Source organism: Fusarium poae, chromosome 2 (genome assembly GCF_019609905.1).
Source record: "Fusarium poae strain DAOMC 252244 chromosome 2, whole genome shotgun sequence".
Lineage (NCBI taxonomy): Eukaryota > Fungi > Ascomycota > Sordariomycetes > Hypocreales > Nectriaceae > Fusarium > Fusarium poae.
Genome location: NC_058400.1, coordinates 1,262,939 through 1,283,766, shown reverse-complemented (window position 1 = coordinate 1,283,766; position 20,828 = coordinate 1,262,939). Strand labels below are relative to the sequence as shown.

Here is a 20,828-nt window from a genome sequence, read left to right as displayed (position 1 = left end):
TTCTTTTACGGCAATTCGACTTGACATCGGAGAATGCTGGGAACGATATATTATTTTGTAGCAGACTTTTAGCTAGCTAGATATGCCCTAAAACTACGTCTTGTCCATACTTTATAACAATCTTCCATTCATACATCAGCAATATATTGTGCTTGAATAACAACCAACGCCCCAGTACCCAGTACCCTATGCCGTCGTGAACATCATATAGTGAACCAAACTCCGCATTGTGCAATCTGCATGCTACTCCCTATACTGAATCCCCAACCCAAACTTATCAGTCAATGGCTCGACTCTTGACTTTTTGGCCGGACTCTCGTTATCACCTCGTGCCTCTTCATTTGAATTGTAGCCCCCACCAAACTTGCGCTTATCACCATCTCCATTGGCATGATGAGATAATAGCCTCTCCTGCATACGAACAGACTTTTCCACTGCACCTGGTATCTTTCGCGCATCCGCTACCTCAAAGCTTTGTCGTGAATCTCGTCGTAACAATTCTGCAGCTGCTTGACTAGCTTGACTGTCGTGGATCTCACCATTGTGGCTTCGTGATTGCGAATGTGACGGCTGAGAGGTGGACGATTGAGCTACAGAGACCAACTCGAGCGCCTGCCTAGCGAGCTCCTCATTGTCCTCTACCGAAATAGTACTCTCCCGACTCCTACGTCGCTGTCGTTCCGATTTGGGTGTTGTAGGAATAAATTGTCGCTGCGTATATCGTTGAGGTTCCGTTTGAGGCACAAGATTAACCGACGGTAAAAGTCCAACATGTGGTCCTGCAGGTCGACTCATGGGCGTTGTAGGCAAAGACGACATTGACTGAGCATTCCGACTATGCTTTCCGACGTGTCGTGGTGGGGGCCGGTGAGTATGCATTGGCGTTGAAGGCGCGCTATTGTTATCCTGGCTCATAGCCTGTAACAAAGCCGAGAGGCCATGCTCTTGTCTACTGTGTACTTGTGTTCTGGAAGCTTGCTGCTGAGAGCCACGCTGTCCGTGTGAGCTCGGGACAACAACGCCTCTCTGTTTGGGTGCTAGGGCGTGAAATATACCTCCGGGGCTGCAGAGCATCTGCATGTGCTCTCTGTTTTCTCGTATTCTGTTCAACAACATGTCCCGCTCTTCAGCGAGGGAGTTGTATTCATCTTCCCTCTGCTTGATGACCTTTTTGGCAGTCTTTAACCGACGCTGTAGGACTTCCTGATCTTGTAGCGTGCCTTCATACCAAGCTTTCATCTGTAAATACTTTGCCTGCACCGTCTCGGATGCCGAATCCAGCTCCTTTTTAGCTTGTCGTGTGTGCTCCGCATTACGAAGCGCTTCCACCTCGCGACGCATCATCTCGTGTTCCACGGCAGCACGCTTAGTATCGTCGTCGGCCTGAAGAGCCATGAGGTTGTACTGCAGCTTAAAGTGGGCAGCTTCGGTTTTCAGCTTCTGCTGCTCCGCAAGAGCGTTTTGCAGCATGACGCGGAGTTCGTCTGCGGATGCATCGAGGACTTGTTGAGGAGCGGGAGGGAGAAAATCTGACGTGCTGGATCGATCGCGTATGATGTTTTGGATGGTAGCTGGCGGAGAGCAGAGAGTCGACTGCTGAGATGCGGAGAACTTTCGTTTGGACGGGCCAGGTTGGCTGGCATTGTGGCTGGTGGTAACTTGTGTCGAAGGAGGTGGTGTCAGAGACGAAGGAATGACGGTAGCGTGTGGTCGTTCCTCGTTGACTTGCGTACTGAACGATTCGTTTGGATCGATGGGCGAGTTTGGTATCTCGGTCGAGGGTAATGTGTCCTGCATCGGGTCTTGCGGGCCAATCTCTTGAGGTGTCGCAGGATCAAGATCAAGACGAGCATGCTTGACAAAGATTGTATCGCCTTCCAGCGGCTGCTGCGTAGGCTGTGAAGATTCAACAGGAGAAGCCATGGTGAGTCTGGACTGTCAGATGAAACGTGGGAAAAAAAGAGGGTTCTGAAAGTCGCGTCAACAGCAGACGACAGCCGCTATCGGCAGTGTACTTGTTGTTGTTGCGACGTGTTCATAAGCCTGTATCTATACGCGTTGTTTGTTGAAACGTTTTATTTACCGAAACACGAAAGATTTGAGTTTTTTTTTCCCCAATGATGCGTAATGTTGTGTTGTTCCTTGGTCGTCGGGTCAAGTTCTAGATTCAAATAAATAAATGCACGCGCCGAGGGGATACAGTGACAAGTAGTATCCACAAAAAAAAAGCAATTGTGATAAGGAAAAAGCCAATCAACTTTTTGCTTCCAATTTATTGGGGAAAAGGGAATTGTAACCAAAGAAGCACACGAGGGAAAATAGAAGGCTTGTGATACTGGCCCTGTGAGAGAGAAACAAGGAGCTAGAGCTAGACTGGAGCTACTAACCTTGGATCAAAGGTCCTAGATAGGAACAAGGGTTTTTCCGTTGACGACCTACTAGTTAGTCTTGTTTCTCACTAAATCTGGGGTGAACAAAGCTAATTGAGTAAAGACTCATTCAACAAATAACCAATTGATGCCAAAGGAAAAAGAATCCTGCTTGATATTGAAACGAATGCATCAAGCACTGTAGCCAAAAGATATCGACCAAAACTGAACACCCACAACTCCAAAACACCAAACCCTCAAACATCATCACCACCATCACAGTCCCTCTTTCTCTTCTTCCAATTCCCATACCCCCTTTGAATAGCTCTCCACGTAATTCCCACAAGGTAAACGATCCAAATCACCGGCCAAAACAATACCACGCAAGTCCACCAAGCCGCAACGCTCAACTTGGCCCATTTCGTCCCTTCAGAGTCAAGATACCACTCCGGCACCCAATAACCAGCTCTTCCACGCGCATTGAGACCAACCACGCTGATCACGCCAAACATGATCCATCCAACTGCCCACACTGCTGCGACGATCTTGAGAGTTGTGTCGGGGCTTGGGTTTGAGGTTTTGAGAACGTCGTCGGTGTGGCGAGGCATTAGGCTTAAGCCTTCGATGAAGAGGGTGTTGTGGTAGACGGGCATTATAGTAGATGTGATTGTTTAGTTTGATGGCGTAATGATGAGAGTAGCCGAAGAAACGATGCTTTGTAGTATCTCTGAGGACAAGTTTGAAGCTCTGAAGTTGGATGTTTGGTTCGAGGCTGAACGTAAATTGCCTTCCTTCCGCGAAAGATACTCGTTGCTTGGCTCATGGGGAGCTGGAGTGTGCCTTCTACACATGGTCCCCTAAACAACGCCTTATCTATCAGGAATACACTTTGAGGTAGGTAGGCAAAGTAAACTGGTCGCGGTTTGCCATTGGCGCGACAATGTTGCGAACTGACTTCCAGGTAGAGTATACTTTACAACTTGATTGACTCGGCGAGTGGAAAGTCAATGCAGTCGGGCGCAGCTTCACAGGAAAGCCAGAACACCGCAGTAACCACCAGGCGAAGTCGAGGTATATAACTACTGGACGGGAGATAGTATGTCTGCCGAAGCATCGTAGATTAGACAATTTAACCACAGAGCATCTCGACTACAACATCACGAAAATGCATCATGCCGCGATGCACAGAAAGCCATAATGACCCGACATAACCATCCCTTCACAGGCTGGAACAACAGAGACAACATCTTTATTAGAATAGGTAGTGTATTGGTAGTATCCGTAAATGAAGATGGTATATAACCCCAGGTAATAAAACTAAAGTACGATAAATATATACCAAGAATAGAAGCAACCCAATGATACGCGCAGTCTGTTCCATCGCTAATCAGAATACCATTTAATCAACATCGGGTTCATTCTCTTCTCCTTGCCAAGCGCCCATCTCAGCAACAGGTACACGTCCACGTAGCCATCGCAGTGTAGCATCAGTGCCTCGCTCCAATACATTCCATCGAGGAACCCTGAATCGGTTACCCGTGACTTCAAATCTCTGAAGTCCTCCGGGACCAGGACCTCCAAGAAGACCAATACGGGGGTTGAGAAATGAGATATCGTTGTTGCTTACATCAACCGTCGTGATGCCCTTGATCATCTCAGGCTCGAGGTTGGCAATATGATTGTTGCTTGCGAGCAAAACATTAAGATTTGGGAAAGCCTCTTTGAGGTCTGTTGGGAGCGCGTTGATACGGTTCATTGTAACATCAATCTTCTCCAAGCTGGGCGCGTGGAGGAATTGAGTGAGTGCTCGAAGATTGGTGATGTGGTTGGATGCAAGGTTGATCTCTCTTAAGGCCAACAGCTCTAGCTCCTCAGTCAGATATGCCTCGCCGACCAGCTGGTTGTGCGACAAAGACAAAGCAGTCAGTGTCTCGGAAAAGAAGCTGAGTGAGTTGGGTAGGGTAGCAAAGAGATTGTTCTGGAGGAAGATTTGGCGAACACGGTTTTCAGCAGCCACCTTTGCGCAAACGACAGGGTGGAGCGAAGAAGACTCAGTTTGGGATCTATCCAAGATACCACCGGGCTTCACCGGCCAAGTCTGGTTGGACAGAGTGTGCGACCTGGAACGTCGGCTTGATACTGTGTGCGAACGAGATCGGTTGGGGCTTGTGGGAGGTGTAGCAAAGCTATCGTTCGACTGATAATCTTCCTCATCGTAAGCGGGCTTTGTGTCCGAATCCTTTGCATCCTTTAAAACATCCAAAATGCCAACTTGATCGACTGGCTCCTGGTATGGAGGTGGGGGATCTAGGCGGTTTGCAAGAACAGCTTTGAGGTCTTCGGTAGTGATGGAGAGAAACTTCTTGTCACGAAGAGGGTTTCCGCTGAGTCGAATCATGGTCAGATTGTCCATTCTGGAAACCTCTGGAGGAATCACTCTGATGTCGTTGCTAGAGAAATCAGCGTGGCGAAGCTTCTCCAGACTCATGAAGCTGTTGGGAATTCCTGAAATGCTATTCTCTTCCACAGAAAGCGTCAACAGGCTGACCCATGATGTCATGTCTGGAAGTCCCTGCAATCTGTTCATCGACAGCGACAAGGAGTGCAGAACGGGGAAGTCAATGGCAGCACCCAACGGGATCAATCGTTCCAGCTGGTTTGCCGAAGCATCCAGAGTATGCAACTGGGGCAAACACCCGATACGCTCCTCAATCAGAGTACCCTTCAGCTTGTTCTTTCGTACGTTCAACTCTGTGATAGAAAGGGTGGCAAGGCTGTCAAAAGGCAAAGACTCAAAGCTGTTTTCGCTGAGGTTCAGAATACGAAGACGTGACATGTTCTCGATCTTGGGAGGGAGCGCCGAGATGTTGTTACCATGTATGTCGAGAATCTCCAATTCACTGAGACCTGCCAGTACAGGGTTCAGAGGGCCGTAGAAAAGGTTGTTTGCGAGTCTTAGATCGCGAAGAGAAGTGACCTGCGAAATCGTGTCGAGGCTATTGTTTGTGAGACGGTTCGAAGACTGGTAAAGTTAGCAGGGAGCATGATACTGATAAGTCAGGTACATACCAAGTTCAAAGAAGTCAGGCAAGTCAGCCGACGCATACCCAGAGGAACGTTGACGAGAAGATTGCCATGCATATCGAGAGTCTCCAATCCAGCAAAGATGTTTCCCTGACTAGCCTGAGCTTCGTCAAAAGACGAGGGCTCGCTATCGGGAAAGACAAAGTCGTCTAGCTCCTCAAGCTCATTATCAGCAGCGACCAAGCGTGTCAAGTCCACACTTTCCGCCCAGCTTCCGTCAAAGGTACCAATACTCTCCAAGTCGTACATCTTGAGAACCTCGATAGGAATCTCCTTCAAGTGCAGGGCAGCGATGTTAAGCCGTCCGCTAGTCCTCGCAGCACTGACTCTGTTCTGAAGGACCTTTTTCTTGGGGTCTTCTCCCTGTCGCAGATTGAATGGATCATCATTGTTGACGCCAAAGTCGAAGCCCGTATCTTCGGGGATGATGGGTGCCTCTTCTCCTTCTTGTGTTTGGGCGAGCTCAGCTGCTTGTTTCATTTGTGCTCGTTTGGCTGCCTTGGCCTTGGCGATTTGCTCACGAAGAGCAGCTGAAGATTTGCGAGCTGATGGTGGTGTCCCAGGCTCCGCTGACTCGCCTGTCACTGAGGTTGCACTTGAAGGAATCGTACCATCCCAGGAAGCAGTTGACGCCGAGTTTACAGATCCACGTCGGGGAGAACTCGCGTGCAAAGAGGCTTTGTTGAGTGCAGGAAGAGATGGCTTCTTGAACACGCTTTTGGTAGGAGGCTTTGCGCTTGCCGGACGAATAGCCAGGGGCTTGGGAGCCGACATTGGTGTAGGCACAGCTGTCTTGCCGGGACTTGGGCTTCTTGCGTCGGCGAAAGGTGGTGGCTTGGATGCTCCAGCTCGAGTATTGGGAGTCGTTCTTATCACAGTACCCGACCGTTTTCGAGGCGTTCCATCGATGGGTTCCAACGGCGCTTTAAAGCTGTTGGCCGAGGATCTAAAGTTTGGGAAGCCATGATCGGATTGACCGGAGCTAGAACCTGGTCGGCTGAGTCTCAGTGACCCATCTGAAGCATAACTGGAACCAGGTCGAGAAGCACCACTATCAGCTCTTGATCGCGGTCCTGTCATGTTGGGATCAAAAAAGTTTGACGTCTTTCTCAATGCAGGAGAAGAATTGGCAAGTGTCTCTATGGTCCTCTGTGATAGAGAAGGTCTCGACCTTCGAGAACTAGCACTGAGTGTATCTGATCTATCATCTTCATCGGTCGAAGCGGTTCGAGGTCTTGTGTGGTTGGGGTTGAAGATGTTGTCGGGTGGATCGTAAAGGGGAGAGACAGCAAAAGACTCTGATGGTCTTCTTGTCAAAGTCAATTGACGAGGGAAGATGGTTCCTTCGAATTGCCCAACAGCTCCGCCTGGTGGATCAAATTCAGGTGTAGTAGATCGCTCTTCGAGAATGTCGGCTTCTCGATCTACCGGTCGATACGCAGCAGAGGTAATTCGTTGAGGAGGCTTTGCTGGTGATATATGTGAAGGAGGTCTGTTGATCATCGAGGTTTGTCTTGATCTAGGTGCGACGAGTTGATCTCTTGAAGCTGTAGGTCGTAGCCTTTGAGCTCGCTGTTGAAGATCTGGTTGGGTTGTTCGTAGCTGATCTCTTGACATGGACGGTCGAAGCTTTGGGTTTCTTAGCTCACCACCACCCAAACTCTCCCTAGAAGGAGAGGCACGGATGACTGATGTTGGTCTGGGTAGAGAAGATGTGGGCTTTGGGATTCCAGAAGTTGGTCTAGGCACGGGAAGCTTGGACGGCCGCGATACGCTCATGCGCTTCTGTGAAGAATCCTCCATGATGAAGACTGTGATGGTCGTAGCGCGGGTTTGTCGAGGAGAAGATGAGGGTTCTGTAGATGTCTTGAAATAAAGGAATGCAAGAGAGACAGGAAGAGAACCAAGTGAGACAAAGAAGGACGGTTTTCTTTGTTCTCAAGGGGTTTTGCTTCAAGGATCGGGGTTTGGAGAAGAGGATGTTTTTTTGGTCCTAGCGTTGTCTGGTGGACGACCTACGGGACGGATGGGATGGCGGCGGGAACTAACGATTTGAGGCGGGAAAGTTACAGCAGTCAACTATACGAGTCAATTGTAGCACGAAGAAAGAGATTATTGAATATTGAGAAAACAGAGATGCATGACAAGACAAGAGCGTGAACTCTTTAACGACGTGAAGTGTTCGCTTAAAGTCAAGGCTAATGTAAAGAAGAAATGATATCTCCAGGGGTTACATGCGAGGTACAGTACCGTCCCGTCTCTCTGGAGAAGATCAGTCCAGTTGAGTTTGGGGCTTCAGTGGGGTCCTGCGAACACGCTAGATTGCGCTAAGACGTTGATGATGTTTAGTGGGTTTTTAGGACAGGGGTAGCTTCAGGACTGTTTGTTGGAGGTTAGGACTTGGGGATAATTGTACACAGACTTTTTATTTATTTCTTTATTCACTCTCTATATCTGCTCTTTATTTGGGAATACATATCGCAATATTCAAAGGCAATAATGGGCAAGTATTGCATTGATGATCATGGGTCAAGGTCCACGGGTTCATCTGTTTGTTCCCCCGATTATTAGCGTGGTACCGGCCAGGTACAGGCGGATCCCTTTCCACCGGCTGGCTAATCCCAGTCAAGATGCCCCTGAAGCTCTGCGGGTTGCCTGTTGGGTTGCATCGGGCGCAGAGAAAATGGAAGCCTCATTTTCTTTTCTTTTCTTCTCTTCTTTTCTTTCCGTATAAACAAAAAAGACAATAATCACAAGCCTTCTTTGTCTTTGTGGTAGATACAAATAATCATTAAATGACGTGTACCTTTTTCTTCGTTTTTAACACCCCCGGTATTGACATGGGGACCCCTGATCGTGCCTGAGGCGCGACGAGTGAGATAGATACTCCGTCGGCGGCGTAGAATTATCCAGTTTCCTTTTTTCATCTTTACGTTTCATGTTTGTTCATGCGGGTTACTTGCAGCATTCGTGTTTGAACTGTGGTGATATCTCGGTCTTGATCCAGTAATTCTGTATCCTCACAAGGTTACTTGCATCTCTTTCAAACACTGCAGAGAGATCCTTAAGCTTGTTTAGCTAGTGCGAGGGGTCATTGTTTCATGTCATGAATCGTACTTTGATGCAAACCCAATCGTCCGCAAAAGTCTCACATCTAAACATCATCAGTGGAGTCATCGCGAGTCAATCGATTGACGAATAAGTTTGCTGACGACGCATTGGTTGGGCTGTCACTCAACCAACTGTTTATTGTGATTTGCCCAAGTTGAGGCGGACTGGAAATCTATCCGACACCCCTGCCTTCTGCTTGATCAACCGGCTTATGCTGAAGCTGTCTTGACTTTGCGCTCTATAGGATTAAGTCCCTTGTGTCCTGGCTTCCCAACGTGGGATATCACCACAGTTGTGCAGAAACGGTCAGAGCTTGGGCAACATGACCAAGCAGTCAAGATGACCGTAGACGAGTGGGATACGATTCCGCAGATGAGGAACTCGGGCCAGACCCAATCCTGCTTGCCAGCACCGGAGAGGCAAACATTGATGCCGTTATGGAACAAGCCACCGAAGCTCGAAAGTCGTCAAAGAGGCTTACTGATTCTGGATTCCGTCGACACGGTGGTTGAGCTAGCAATCTCTCGCAGGGCATGGTTCTCTTCGTCGATTTGCCTCGTGGCGACGTATAAGTATATCTGTTTTGAGAATGGATAACGTACATGATAAGCGGGTGCAACAGACAAGCGAGTGCAACAAAAAATCCCGCAATTTACATCTTCTCAACTTAATCAATTAATTTTCAACCACCAAATATGCCAGACCCAAATATTGAGGCTAGGATTCTTCTTGCACTTCGTGCCCTTCAAAATGACCCAAAATTAAGTCTCCGACGCGCCGCAGGCATCTACCAGGTCCGTTATTGGACTTTATATCGCCGACAGAAGGGTATCCTTTCTACGCGTGATTCTATCCCAAAATCACGCAAACTATCTGATCTAGAAGAACAGATCATAGTTCAGTTCATTCTCGATCTGGATTCGCGAGGGTTTCCCCCGCGACTGCGTTGTGTTGAGGAGATGGCTAACCGATTGCTCGCCGACCGCGAGACGCCGCCTGTCGGCAAGCGCTGGGCCTCTAACTTCGTCAAGCGACACAAAGACCTCAAGACGCATTTCCCCCGTAAATATGACTACCAGAGAGCCAAATGTGAAGATCCGACCATTATTCGCAACTGGTTTAGGCTCATAGCAAATGTAATTGCGAAGTATGGCATCCGACCTGATGAAATCTACAACTTTGACGAGACTGGCTTTATGATGGGCGTTATTGCGAGCGGAATGGTCGTCACAGGTGCTGAAAGGCGTGGAAGACCAAAATCAGTGCAGCCTGGAAACCGGGAATGGATTACAGTCATTCAGGCGATCAATGCCGAGGGCCAAGCGATCCCGCCGTTCATCATAGGTGCGGGCCAATATCACCTCGCCCACTGGTACCGAGAAAGCAACCTCCCGGGCGATTGGGCTATTGCGACGAGTCCTAATGGCTGGACAGATAACGAGATAGGCCTCGAGTGGCTAAAGCACTTCGACCGGTGTACTACCAAGCAATCAAAGAATCGCTATCGTCTCCTGATCCTCGACGGACACCAAAGTCACCACTCGGTCGACTTTGAGAGATATTGCAAGGCAAATAAAATCATCACGCTTTGTATACCGCCTCATTCGTCTCATCTGCTGCAGCCTCTTGATGTCGGGTGCTTTGGCCTGCTTAAGAAGGCTTACGGGCGAGAAATCGAGCATTTGATCAGATGCTCCGTAACCCACATTTCCAAAACCGAGTTCTTGCCGGCTTTTTACACCGCCTACCAGGCCACAATGACAGAGAAAAATATTAAAGCAGCCTTTAGAGGAGCCGGACTTGCTCCTCTCGACCCAGAAAGTGTAATCTCGAAGCTCGATGTGCAGCTGCGGACTCCAACGCCTGTGGAGGAGGTAGTTAGCCCCTCGACCCCTTGGGTCTCAAAGACCCCAAAGACTATCCTTGAAGCCGACTCTCAGCTTGAATATCTTGAAAAGAGAATCAAAAGGCATAAAAGTAGCTCTCCAGAGTCAATTCTAGAAGCATTGAGGTCTTCTTCCAAGGGAACAAAGATAGTTATGCATAAGGTTGCCTTATTAGAGGCCAGGGTCCAAGATCTTGAACAGGCAAATAAGATACTAAGCCGGCGGCGGAGGGCAAAAAGAACCCGGCTACAGAAAGGAGGGGTGATGACAGTAGAGGAAGGAAGGCAAGTAATTGATCAAACGGATGTTGATGCGCAGGCGGTGGCTGGACCATCGAGAAGTGGTGGTCAAGGAGGGCCTCCGCGAATGAAGGAAAGGCGCTGTGGAGCGTGCGGCAAGACAGGACATAATGCAAGGACCTGTCAGATACTTGTCGCTATGTCTATGGAAGAATATAGCGATTAATTTTACTTAATTAATAGTCTGTTGTGTTTTTATTGCTATTTCTATCTGAGATGTTGTGATGTTGTGTTGCACTCGCTTGTCTGTTGCACCCGCTTATCATGTACGTTAGCTCAATGCTCAATCCCTCTATCTTTACCCATTGATCGCTCACCCGAATTGTCTATTATCGAACTCCGCAAGCCCCATGTCTTGCGACAAACTTTACCCAGGGCCAGAAGCCATATATCATTGAGATTCCATCGATGCCTCGATGATAGGTTCGTCTCGAATGTGCAAAGACCTTACGACAGATGCAGCTTATGGGCTTTAAATCTGACAGCTTGTCCCCTGTGCTGTAGCATGTTTGAAGCACTGGACGACTTGAGGGCCATGCTTTGCAGGGTCGTATGGCTCATCGGAATCCTTTATGCGACGCGCCAGCCTTGTCTTTCTCGCTTGAGCTCAATAGATGTACACTTGGGCACAATTTTAACATCACCTTGAACCCAGAGCTCACCGAGCAAGGAACCATTTGGCTACCCGAAAGGAAACACGACACTCTTCAAGCTTGCACAAAAGCTCAAGACCGAGCGGAAAGACCGAAACAAGAGTCTGCTGTTGTCGTTTCCGGAATTTGTCGGTTAACCTTCATTCACGTATCGCGGTCATTCGCAATGTCCTGGTAACAATCTTGCATTGGCTGGTTGTACTTCAGCCTAGCCAGATGGCCCAGTGTCAGACGGTCCGGGACCAGTGTTCGTTTTCTTGTTGCCTCTGCCTCCCGGAAGTCGGGAATAAGCGCGCGCATCTCGAAAATAGACTTCCGAGTAAGGAGTTTGCTTTTGACGACGAGAGGATATTGATCCGCCAATTCCCCACTGTCGCTGCTTACGCAGATGACCCTGGCTCTGTGACCGTGATGATCATGGAGGTGACGGAGGTGTTCGCGAGAATATGAAATGGTGCTACTACCATGCAAGTTCTCACCCAATGTCGCCCGAATTTTGAAACTGATGCCTACGTGTAGTGCGGTCATTACGGAGAGACTTCACGGTAACTAAGTTTCTTGATATCTGGGAAGCCATCCTCAAAGGGCGCAACACGCGCCAAGTATAAGCCCTTGTTCTTATTAGGCATTTGTCCTTCAAACAACAATACTATGGTATCACCTCCTATCAGATATCTGAAAGATGGAGAGCAAGAGACCACGTTAAACAAAGAAATGAGTCGATGCTAAGATAGAGGAGACAGGGCGAGGGACGAAAGAGAGTCACTTCAGAATAAAAGCCTTATCCGTGGTATCTCGAGTTTAAATTCGTATGAGAGCCACTTAGAATAGCGAAAAGAATCAACTCTACTATTTACGCTGTAACTTAAATATTTATAGTTGAAGACTAGTGCAATAACTTTCCAGATTCTGAATAAAGAGTTTAAAAGTTGGATATAAGAACTAGACAGTATCCAACCTCGAATGCCTTTTGGTCCTTTTCCTTCCACCACCCCAACCGGAACGAATCAGACCTGGCTCAACCCAGCCACTCTTTCTGGAGATTACCTACGGAAGGATCAAGCACACGAGCCACGCCCCTTATCTAGCAGCCTATCTTGCTCACTCGAAACAACCATGACTGCCCAAACATTCACCTGCTTTGGCCAGCTTCCCCCAGAGCTACGTATCAAGATCTATCTATTAGCAACGCCACCTCGTGCCGTGACTCTCAAACTATCCATGACTACATCCTGCGAGTGGGAACGTGAGTACAAGGAGAAGAATGGGGCTTGGCCAAATTCCTTTCAACTAGAGCAGTGGAACAAAATCAACGACTACTACTTTCGCAGCTGTACCACGATACCAGCACTTTTGCATACGTGCAGAGAATCCAGAGGAGAGCTGATAAACCACGGCTATGAGCTCACATTTACAACAGTGACAAGAGGTCCACGGGTATGGTTCAATTACCGTCAGGACGCCATATACGTCCCCTTGTTTTCCTGGTCTTGCGTTGGCTCCTGCACCTGCCCTCTGACGTGTTACTTTACACGTTCATTTATCGCAGGAACATATCGTCCGTACTCTCCGAATGATCTGATGCGGATACGCTGGGTCTTACAGGAAAGTGACCTTTCAGTGTACAACTATACAGGAGATGCTATAGACAGGGATGGGAACCCAACACCATTTTTGGCTGCTGATCGAGTTCCTTGCTGGAAGTATGTGGTCAAAGGGTACATACACCCGCCGTTTTGCACGAGACAGTAAAGGTAACGATGCGTCCCAATCAAAATGGGGATAGAGGCCGCTATCGTATCTTCAACTGGTGTTGTGCTCCTGGTGGATGTCATCTACAGGTGCAATTCAACCAGCCTTTCAATAAGTAGCTCTCCACTTTAAAGCACGATCTTGAATAAACATGCTTTCACTCAGACTTCAACTTTGTTTTTGTCATAGCCCTCCTGTGAAAATTTGATCAAAAACTTAAAAACAAAATACAGCTATAAAGGTAGGCAGCACTTAGCCTTGCATAATTTTGGTTTCTTCCTCCTACATCAATCATACTGGTCAACACCATCATGGATCAAAATACCACCGCCTTTGGGAAGCTCCTTTTAGAGCTACGAAACAAGGTCGATCATGTAGAACCCAAAAAGGATCCAACTTTCCACTCCTTTACGTCGCTCCCGAAAGAGCTACGAATCCGAATCTATCTCTTGGCTACACCACCTCGTGTAGTATTACTCCAAAAACCAAGAATTCGCTACGTTGAGTCTTCGCAAGAGTACAAGAGTATGGGACCTGACCCAAAGTACCAAGACTACACTTACAGTTTTACCAAGATCCCTGCACTGTTGCACACATGTAGAGAGTCGAGGTGTGAACTGGTAAGGCATGGTTATGAGCTCACATTTGGGTCAGAGTCAAGCGTTCCACTGACGTGGTTCGATTACCGTCGAGAGGCTCTGTACCTTGCTGGACATGTTGGGAACCCTTTTCCTAGAGTCTATCCTCAGTCGCTCAATGAGCCTCCAACACCGCTCTACCGGTATGGAGAAGGCTCCAATTGTTATTTGTTGGACATAGACAAGAAGAGGGTGCGTTGGGTCGTGGACCGAAGTGACTGTTCACAATATGTCTTCGAAACGGGGGGAGGCTTTTGCAATTGGTGGGGGGGCCGGCACCATTTCTGGCTACTAATAAGAAGTCCAAATGGAGTGTACACACGAGCTACCTCTGGATGCATATCTGATACCTTTGTGTATCCAAAAATGTGGGAGATATGGGAGGACTATGAGATGCAATATTTCTGGAACCTCACGATGCTGGACCCTAATTCTGGATAAACCGATTTCACGACGAGACTGCTATAAAGACGACGTTTAGACAATGTCATCACGGCTCGCCCGCTCTGCGTAGCCGATATGAAAGTGCTGTTTCTCCTGGCAAGGCCTTTTCACACACAAGACGAACCTCTCCTAAGGATATTTATAGAGATTTAGCATCCAACTAGACGGGGCTGTCATCATATATGATGTCCCATTCCAGAGAATTCAAAAGACACCGCATCAAACTCATCCTCTACAAATCAAAACCCGAGCCCAAGTGCTAGAATAGATGTGCTAGATTTCAAATTTGAGCTGTTACCGCTTCACTCTCCGTCACCAACTCCATATCGGTTGGAATTACTACCTATTGTCTTGCTGCTAACAACATCACGTCAGAGTTTGGCCAAGTGGCTTAGGCTAATCGATCGGGACCTTGGAGAAGGAGGTATTTCCTTGATTTGCACAAACCTCTTTCGTTCACAGTTTTGTGTAAAGTCAAAGAAAAGGCTTCTTCTATAGGGCTCCGATCAATCAGCCAAGGCTACTTGGTGTAGAGTTTTGATCAGTAACTTAAACAAGACCATATAAGTAGGCAGTACCCGACCTTGGGTTTTATTTGATTTTCTTTCTTACCACACACTGAACGCCACTTACAAATGCCAACATGGCTTGCCAAACCTTCGAATGCTTCGGAAAGCTCCCTCCAGAGATACGCATCCAGATCTATCTTCTCGCTACACCGCCCCGCGCCGTGAGTCTTGGACTGGTCACGATTCCTTACGATGAGTGGCTGAGGGGATACTGTAAGAGAGGAAGGTCTCAACCAGGCAGCATCTGGACCAAGCAGCTATGGAATTATGATTCTCAGAGCGACCTCCTCGGCAGTATTACACAGATACCTGCACTTTTACACACGTGTAAAGAGTCTAGAGAGGAACTGATAAATCACGGCTATGAGCTCACCTTTGCAACTTCGAGAGGCCCACGGACGTGGTTTAACTACCGTCAGGATGCTCTGTGCCTCCCCTTCGCTCTCTGGACTTGCCCGCAAATCCGGCATACGTTTTGTTTGCATGGGCAGAGGTCTGACGAAAGGCTCTATGTAGCTCTATCTAGGTCGGATAAAAAGAAGCTTCGTTGGGTAGTCGAGTCAACTGCATATCAGCGACGTCAACAAGACGTTTTCACAGGGAGGGAGGATATGAGCAAGGATGGACAGACCTCAGCACCATTTTTGGCCACTGATCAACTTTCGTGGTGGCATCGAGCAGTCAAACATTCCAACTACCAGGGCCATTAGCTTCAAGTATGTTTAATATTGTGGATTTCCAAGAAGCATGATCTGAGAGACTATCATCTTGTTGCTAACCACATTACATCAGAGTTTGACCAAGTAGCCGTGTACTTGACTGGACTCTGGGTAGAAAACATTCTTCAACTTGACACCAAACTATCAACGCACTTTCTTCAAAGATTGGCAGTGTATCGGCAAGTCATCATCTACAGCTGCAATTCAGCCAATCTCTCAACAAGAGGCTCCTCACCTCTTTCAACACGCCATCTATTCGTCGCCTCCATAGGTCCCGACACGCCTTTAAACAACCAACCCCATTTCTCAACGAACCCTTGCGACATCTCCCATCCTGAAATATCCCACGGCGGCGACCAAGCAATCATACCGCGTTTCTCCATTTCGTCATCGGGATACCCTTCATACAAACCTCCAATACAATCCGCCCACAGGTCATCTTCATCAAAGGTACCCATAGCACGAATCAAGTTGTCTCGTCCTTCTGGAGATGGAAACATATCAATCCAGTCTCCGTGTGGCACTGTCTGTTGGAGAAGGGTTGGAAGAAGAGCGGCGGGGACGAACTCTGGGTTTGAAGGGTATGGAATTACATGGGTAATCTCTTGGTCGCATTCGAGAGGAGTAAAGAGGATCCCTGATATCAAACTGCGGTTGACGGCTAGAGCGCGGAGGGCGTTGTATTGAAGGAGTGTTATGAGGTGGTCTGGACTCAGAGGGAAGATGATGTTGTGCTGATTGTTCTTTGTTTTGTACGGCATTAATGGGTGTTTGGAGTTGTATAATTGTTTCGCGTTTGAAGCTGAGACGCTTGACATGAATTCTTGTTTAATATCCCATAAATCAATCGTTGTCTCTTGCTTGACAATCGATGATTGGTTCTTTTTTTCTTGGGCTTTGCGTTTTCCTATCCTATCATTAGCTACAACATATCAAACTGGTTAAACACTCACTGTATGCTCTCATGTTAAGTCTCGTCTGTGCTCTTCTTCGTGCTGCAGCATCCTTTGTTCCCGTCCAATCGTCTTGTTTGCTTATCGCCTATATCCGGTGAGTAAGACATTAAACCCGGAGTAATCTAGTGACACGAACCTCGGCCAATTGTGGCATTGGGGTGAGCTGTATACATGACATGGTAGTGGCTTTTGACGCGTGAACAGCAATTTTGTCAAGTTGGCTATGAGGTAGATGATGAAAGAGGGGAGATGTTTGGGTATGCACTCTGCTCACTCAGAGTCAGAGTTATCAATCGAAGGATCGCATGAGGCGCAGACTGTAGAGTAACTCTATTGGTTACGGATATAGCCACCAACTGCACAAGGCTTAGTGTCATGCAAGCTGCTCACTCGACAAGGATTATCTTCTGTCCCTTTTGGGGATAACGCGATATGCAAGTTGCTCACTAACATGGATGAGTTGGATCGTATGCAGGTTGCTCACAATTGAAGAATGGGTAGGATAGAATGGCATCAAAGGATGGAAAATGTAGATATAAATATGTCCTCTGCCGTTGCCCTTTTCGAATTATTCTACTCATCAAACCAAACAAAATCAACACTTTACTTGAACATTTCTACACAATCATCCTTCAACTCAACTCTACCTTTCAATTACATCACTCTTCTCAACTCATCAACATGTCTTTCCATCCCGATAACCTACCCAGCCTCAACGGCAAGGTCTTTATCGTCACTGGTGGTAACGCTGGAATGTGAGAATTCCTTTTGCATTCTGTTCCAAACACATCATTAACTTTTCAACAGGGGCTATTACACAGTCTTGCATCTCGCAGCTCATGGTGCCCACGTCTATATGTGCTGCCGCTCCCTCGAAAAAGGCAACACAGCCATCGCAGAAATCAAAAAGACACATCCATCAGCCAACATCGATCTATTGCAAATGGACCTCATGAATCTCTCCAGTGTCGTCGCAGCAGCCAAGCACTTTCTCACTCTTGAATCATCTCTCCATGGCTTGATCAATAACGCCGGTATCATGGCCACACCCTTTGACATGACAAAGGATGGACACGAAGCTCAATGGCAGACGAACTATCTCTCACACTGGGTCTTTACCGAGCATTTGATTCCTCTTATGCAAAACACCTCCAAGACGCTACCTCCTGGTAGTGTCAGGATTGTCAACCTTACTTCCTCAGGACACTTGGGCGCTCCCAAGACGGGCATCAACTTTGATGACTTGACCCTCAAGGACCAAGGTGTATGGGAGCGCTACGGCCAAAGCAAACTTGCGAATGTCCTCCACACAAAGAGCCTTCACAACAAGTACGGACCTGGCTCCGAGAACAAAGATGGTGAGATCTGGGTCACATCTGTTCATCCTGGCCTCGTCGAGACAAACCTCGCTACAACAGTCGACCCGAAAGAAAAGGGCATGCTGAATCTTGTTGCTGCTCTGCGCTGTTTCAGAATGCTCTGGACTGCTGATAAGGGATCATGGAACAGTATTTACTGTGCTGCCGGCCTGGAGATGAAGGCTGAGCAGAGTGGACAATACATTGACATCTATCATCGATTTGGCGAGCCTTGGTGGGCTAGCAGTGCGGCTAAGGATGAGGAGCTTGCGAAGAAGCTTGATGTTTGGACAAGAGAGACTATGGGCAAGGAAGGATGGGTTCAGTGATGAGTTGTGACTTTTGATTGTTTATCTGTTTATAGAGTGGGGGGTTTCATTTGTAAAGGAGTGTAGTAATATTTAATCTATATAGAAGGAAATGTCCGATATCTATCAATTTCATACTTGTACCAAATTACCTCATCACCAAGACCCAAATTCTTTACAACATGTCCCCGTCTCTACCAACCGGTCAAGAAAACAACCTATAGAGTATACGATATCCATTCACGAGTCTCATTCCCAGTCGCTGTCCTTCTTCTCGTCGTACTTCTTCTCGTCCTGCTTCTCGTAACTGTCCTTCTTATGGTTATCCTCCAAAAGAGTTTCAAAAGCCTTGCGAGAGATGGTCCAAGTAGGTCCGTTAGGCATAGCACCAGGGCTTCGTGGGAAAACCGAAGCATCCACAACTCTCAGCTTATCAACACCACGAACACGGAACCTAGAATCAACACAAGAATCACCATCATCAGGTCCAATAGTACAAGTCGAAGAAGCGTGGTGACTGAAGGCTGTGTCCTTGATCCCCTGTCTCTCGTTCTCAGGGTCAGGGCTCAACTGCTTGTAGGGAATACCAGTTGCGTCGAAAGCGCGTCGGAGCATTGCGATACCCTCAGCAATAGCGTCAATATCGCGCTCAGCAGACTCAGAGAAGTAGTTGAAGTTGATGTTGGGCCTGATACGAGGGTCTGATGAGTTGAGACGGACAGTTCCTGCACTGTTGCTGGTTTGCATCTTGACGACGGCGTGCATCCAGAACGCGGGGTCGACGCTGGAGAGTTCACCTCTGGAGTAACCGGGATAGAAACCAGTGAGACCAGCCAAACCGATACCGCTCAAGAACATGAGGTCTGAATCCTCATCCCAACTCTGACTGGACTTCCAAAGAGCTCCGTAGCCACTGTCGCGAGAGGCGTATGGTCCAGCAGCGTTGTCTCGCCATTCGACGAAGCACGGGTCTTCATCATCGTATGTGCCGGTGCAAGGGGAGTTCTCAACAGGTGTGTACCAGTCCTGTTCAGCCTGCATCTGAACGGGGACTTCGTAATTATCGTGAAGGTTGGAACCGACAGCAGGAAGATCAACCACGACAGGGATATCCCAAGCCTCAAGTTCCTCTCGTGGGCCGATGCCGCTAAGCATGAGAATCTGAGGAGTGTTGAAAGCACCGCCAGAAACAATGACTTCGTGCTTGGCAAAAACTTTCTTTGTTTCACCAGTCTGCTCAGGGTCGTAGCGGCCATCAGCAGAGTAAAGACCTTCACCGACCATGTACTCGACACCAAAGGCCTTGGGCTTTTCACCGTGGCGGGATTGCTTGAGGAGGACCTTTGTGGCAAGAGAGTGGAAGCTGACCGTCAAGGGGTGTCCTGCATCGATGACCTCGTTGATGTAGATACCAGCACCGCTTCTAGCACCGGTGCTGGGGTCAATTGCTGAGGGAGTGCTGTACAGAGAACCATCCTTGTAGCGGTCAGGATCAGCGCCATTGATGTCTCGGCGGAAGAGCTCTCTCATCTCGTCAGTAGATTCGACGTCGATATCTTCAGTCTGCTTGAACATTTGCTGGAACATGTTGGCGACATTGGGTTCTCCGAGTTGAATAGTGGCGTTACTCAGGTCGTTCTATGGACATGTGAGTATTATAATAGATAGAAGAATAGGATTACTTACGATAAGGTAACCGTCGAAGCCATGTCCGGGGGTACCCTCAGGTACGTAAGTGCAGTTCTCGATGTTCATTAAATGTCGTCTCATATGCTCATGTCCCCAAGTCTCATCGCCGGTGAGGTTTGCAATGTAATCCCATTCATTGTCGGGGGACCAGATAAAGTTCATAGCATTAACCTGAGCACTACCTCCGAGTGTAGACCCACGAGGGTAGTACAAACCGGCACTGCATCACGGTCAGTTTCGCAAACTGGTGTTAGAATGTTGTTACATACGGCTTGGCTCCCTCTGGGGGATCAAGACCAACATAGTAGGATCCGTTGGTCTGGATATAAGTGTACTTGGGATCACGGCGGGCTGCTTCAAAGTCGTCGTAGTGCTGGACAAAGAACTGCCAAGAGTGGCCTGGAGTCTCTGCTGCGGTTCTAGCACTAAGAGAGTGTTAGTCGGATATCATTGATTGTATATTATGGACGTACAGCAATGGGAGTGATTGAAGAAGGCTGGTAGAATTATCACCTCCAGCTTCAATCAGAAAGACCGAGTGTCCCTCTTTTGCGAGATTGGCGCTTTGAACTTGTTAGTCTCTCTGTAACTTTCATTGAATCAGGTACTCACGCAAGAGAACCACCACCAGGGCCCGATCCCACGATGACATAGTCGTAGATGTCTTTGGTCGCTGAGGTAGACCCAAAAGCTAAAGCAGCCGCAAGGGCGAATTTGATAGGATGAAGAATCATGCTGGAAATGAAAAGAAGCGAAAGGTTGTTGTTATTCAGTGAATGTTCTGTGATGATTCTTTCTTTCAAACCGCAGACAACTGGACTCTTATATACCATTCAAAGTTATTTTGATTGTCCTCAAAGTCATCTATGTACTCAGCATACTCCATCTTTGTTCTCTGTCTACAGTCAGCAAATTTAAAACCCAGCTACCCGTGGATTCGACCTAACGGAGACCCCACTCATAGAGTGGGCGGCAAAATTCTGGGACAAGGGC

At 47.9% G+C, this 20,828-nt stretch overlaps 10 protein-coding genes across 10 annotated transcripts; 4 read left to right on the top strand and 6 right to left on the bottom strand.

Moving 5' to 3' along the window:
* Positions 1–243: 243 nt before the first annotated feature.
* FPOAC1_004351 (uncharacterized protein) lies at positions 244–1,923 on the bottom strand (the record flags this gene model as incomplete). The annotated part of the gene is made up of 1 exon (XM_044848902.1): positions 244–1,923. The coding sequence occupies one exon, from the start codon at positions 1,921–1,923 to the stop codon at positions 244–246; it is 1,680 nt and encodes a 559-aa protein (XP_044707612.1).
* A 703-nt stretch (positions 1,924–2,626) lies between these two features.
* FPOAC1_004350 (uncharacterized protein) lies at positions 2,627–3,022 on the bottom strand (the record flags this gene model as incomplete). The annotated part of the gene is made up of 1 exon (XM_044848901.1): positions 2,627–3,022. The coding sequence occupies one exon, from the start codon at positions 3,020–3,022 to the stop codon at positions 2,627–2,629; it is 396 nt and encodes a 131-aa protein (XP_044707611.1).
* A 746-nt stretch (positions 3,023–3,768) lies between these two features.
* FPOAC1_004349 (uncharacterized protein) lies at positions 3,769–7,256 on the bottom strand (the record flags this gene model as incomplete). The annotated part of the gene is made up of 2 exons (XM_044848900.1): positions 3,769–5,391; positions 5,439–7,256. The coding sequence occupies 2 exons, from the start codon at positions 7,254–7,256 to the stop codon at positions 3,769–3,771; spliced, it is 3,441 nt and encodes a 1,146-aa protein (XP_044707610.1).
* A 4,290-nt stretch (positions 7,257–11,546) lies between these two features.
* FPOAC1_004348 (uncharacterized protein) lies at positions 11,547–11,930 on the bottom strand (the record flags this gene model as incomplete). Its single annotated transcript, XM_044848899.1, has 1 exon — positions 11,547–11,930. The coding sequence occupies one exon, from the start codon at positions 11,928–11,930 to the stop codon at positions 11,547–11,549; it is 384 nt and encodes a 127-aa protein (XP_044707609.1).
* A 588-nt stretch (positions 11,931–12,518) lies between these two features.
* Positions 12,519–13,160, top strand: FPOAC1_004347 (uncharacterized protein; the record flags this gene model as incomplete). The annotated part of the gene is made up of 2 exons (XM_044848898.1): positions 12,519–13,105; positions 13,157–13,160. The coding sequence occupies 2 exons, from the start codon at positions 12,519–12,521 to the stop codon at positions 13,158–13,160; spliced, it is 591 nt and encodes a 196-aa protein (XP_044707608.1).
* Positions 13,161–13,465: 305 nt separating this feature from the next.
* Positions 13,466–14,233, top strand: FPOAC1_004346 (uncharacterized protein; the record flags this gene model as incomplete). Its single annotated transcript, XM_044848897.1, has 1 exon — positions 13,466–14,233. One exon carries the CDS (start codon positions 13,466–13,468, stop codon positions 14,231–14,233), a length of 768 nt encoding a protein of 255 aa, XP_044707607.1.
* A 646-nt stretch (positions 14,234–14,879) lies between these two features.
* Positions 14,880–15,515, top strand: FPOAC1_004345 (uncharacterized protein; the record flags this gene model as incomplete). The annotated part of the gene is made up of 1 exon (XM_044848896.1): positions 14,880–15,515. The coding sequence occupies one exon, from the start codon at positions 14,880–14,882 to the stop codon at positions 15,513–15,515; it is 636 nt and encodes a 211-aa protein (XP_044707606.1).
* A 200-nt stretch (positions 15,516–15,715) lies between these two features.
* On the bottom strand, positions 15,716–16,634 carry FPOAC1_004344 (uncharacterized protein; the record flags this gene model as incomplete). The annotated part of the gene is made up of 3 exons (XM_044848895.1): positions 15,716–16,431; positions 16,478–16,565; positions 16,617–16,634. 3 exons carry the CDS (start codon positions 16,632–16,634, stop codon positions 15,716–15,718), a joined length of 822 nt encoding a protein of 273 aa, XP_044707605.1.
* A 527-nt stretch (positions 16,635–17,161) lies between these two features.
* Positions 17,162–18,167, top strand: FPOAC1_004343 (uncharacterized protein; the record flags this gene model as incomplete). The annotated part of the gene is made up of 2 exons (XM_044848894.1): positions 17,162–17,235; positions 17,288–18,167. 2 exons carry the CDS (start codon positions 17,162–17,164, stop codon positions 18,165–18,167), a joined length of 954 nt encoding a protein of 317 aa, XP_044707604.1.
* Positions 18,168–18,395: 228 nt separating this feature from the next.
* FPOAC1_004342 (uncharacterized protein) lies at positions 18,396–20,569 on the bottom strand (the record flags this gene model as incomplete). Its single annotated transcript, XM_044848893.1, has 5 exons — positions 18,396–19,784; positions 19,833–20,055; positions 20,105–20,260; positions 20,309–20,398; positions 20,448–20,569. 5 exons carry the CDS (start codon positions 20,567–20,569, stop codon positions 18,396–18,398), a joined length of 1,980 nt encoding a protein of 659 aa, XP_044707603.1.
* Between the last annotated feature and the right edge of the window lie 259 nt (positions 20,570–20,828).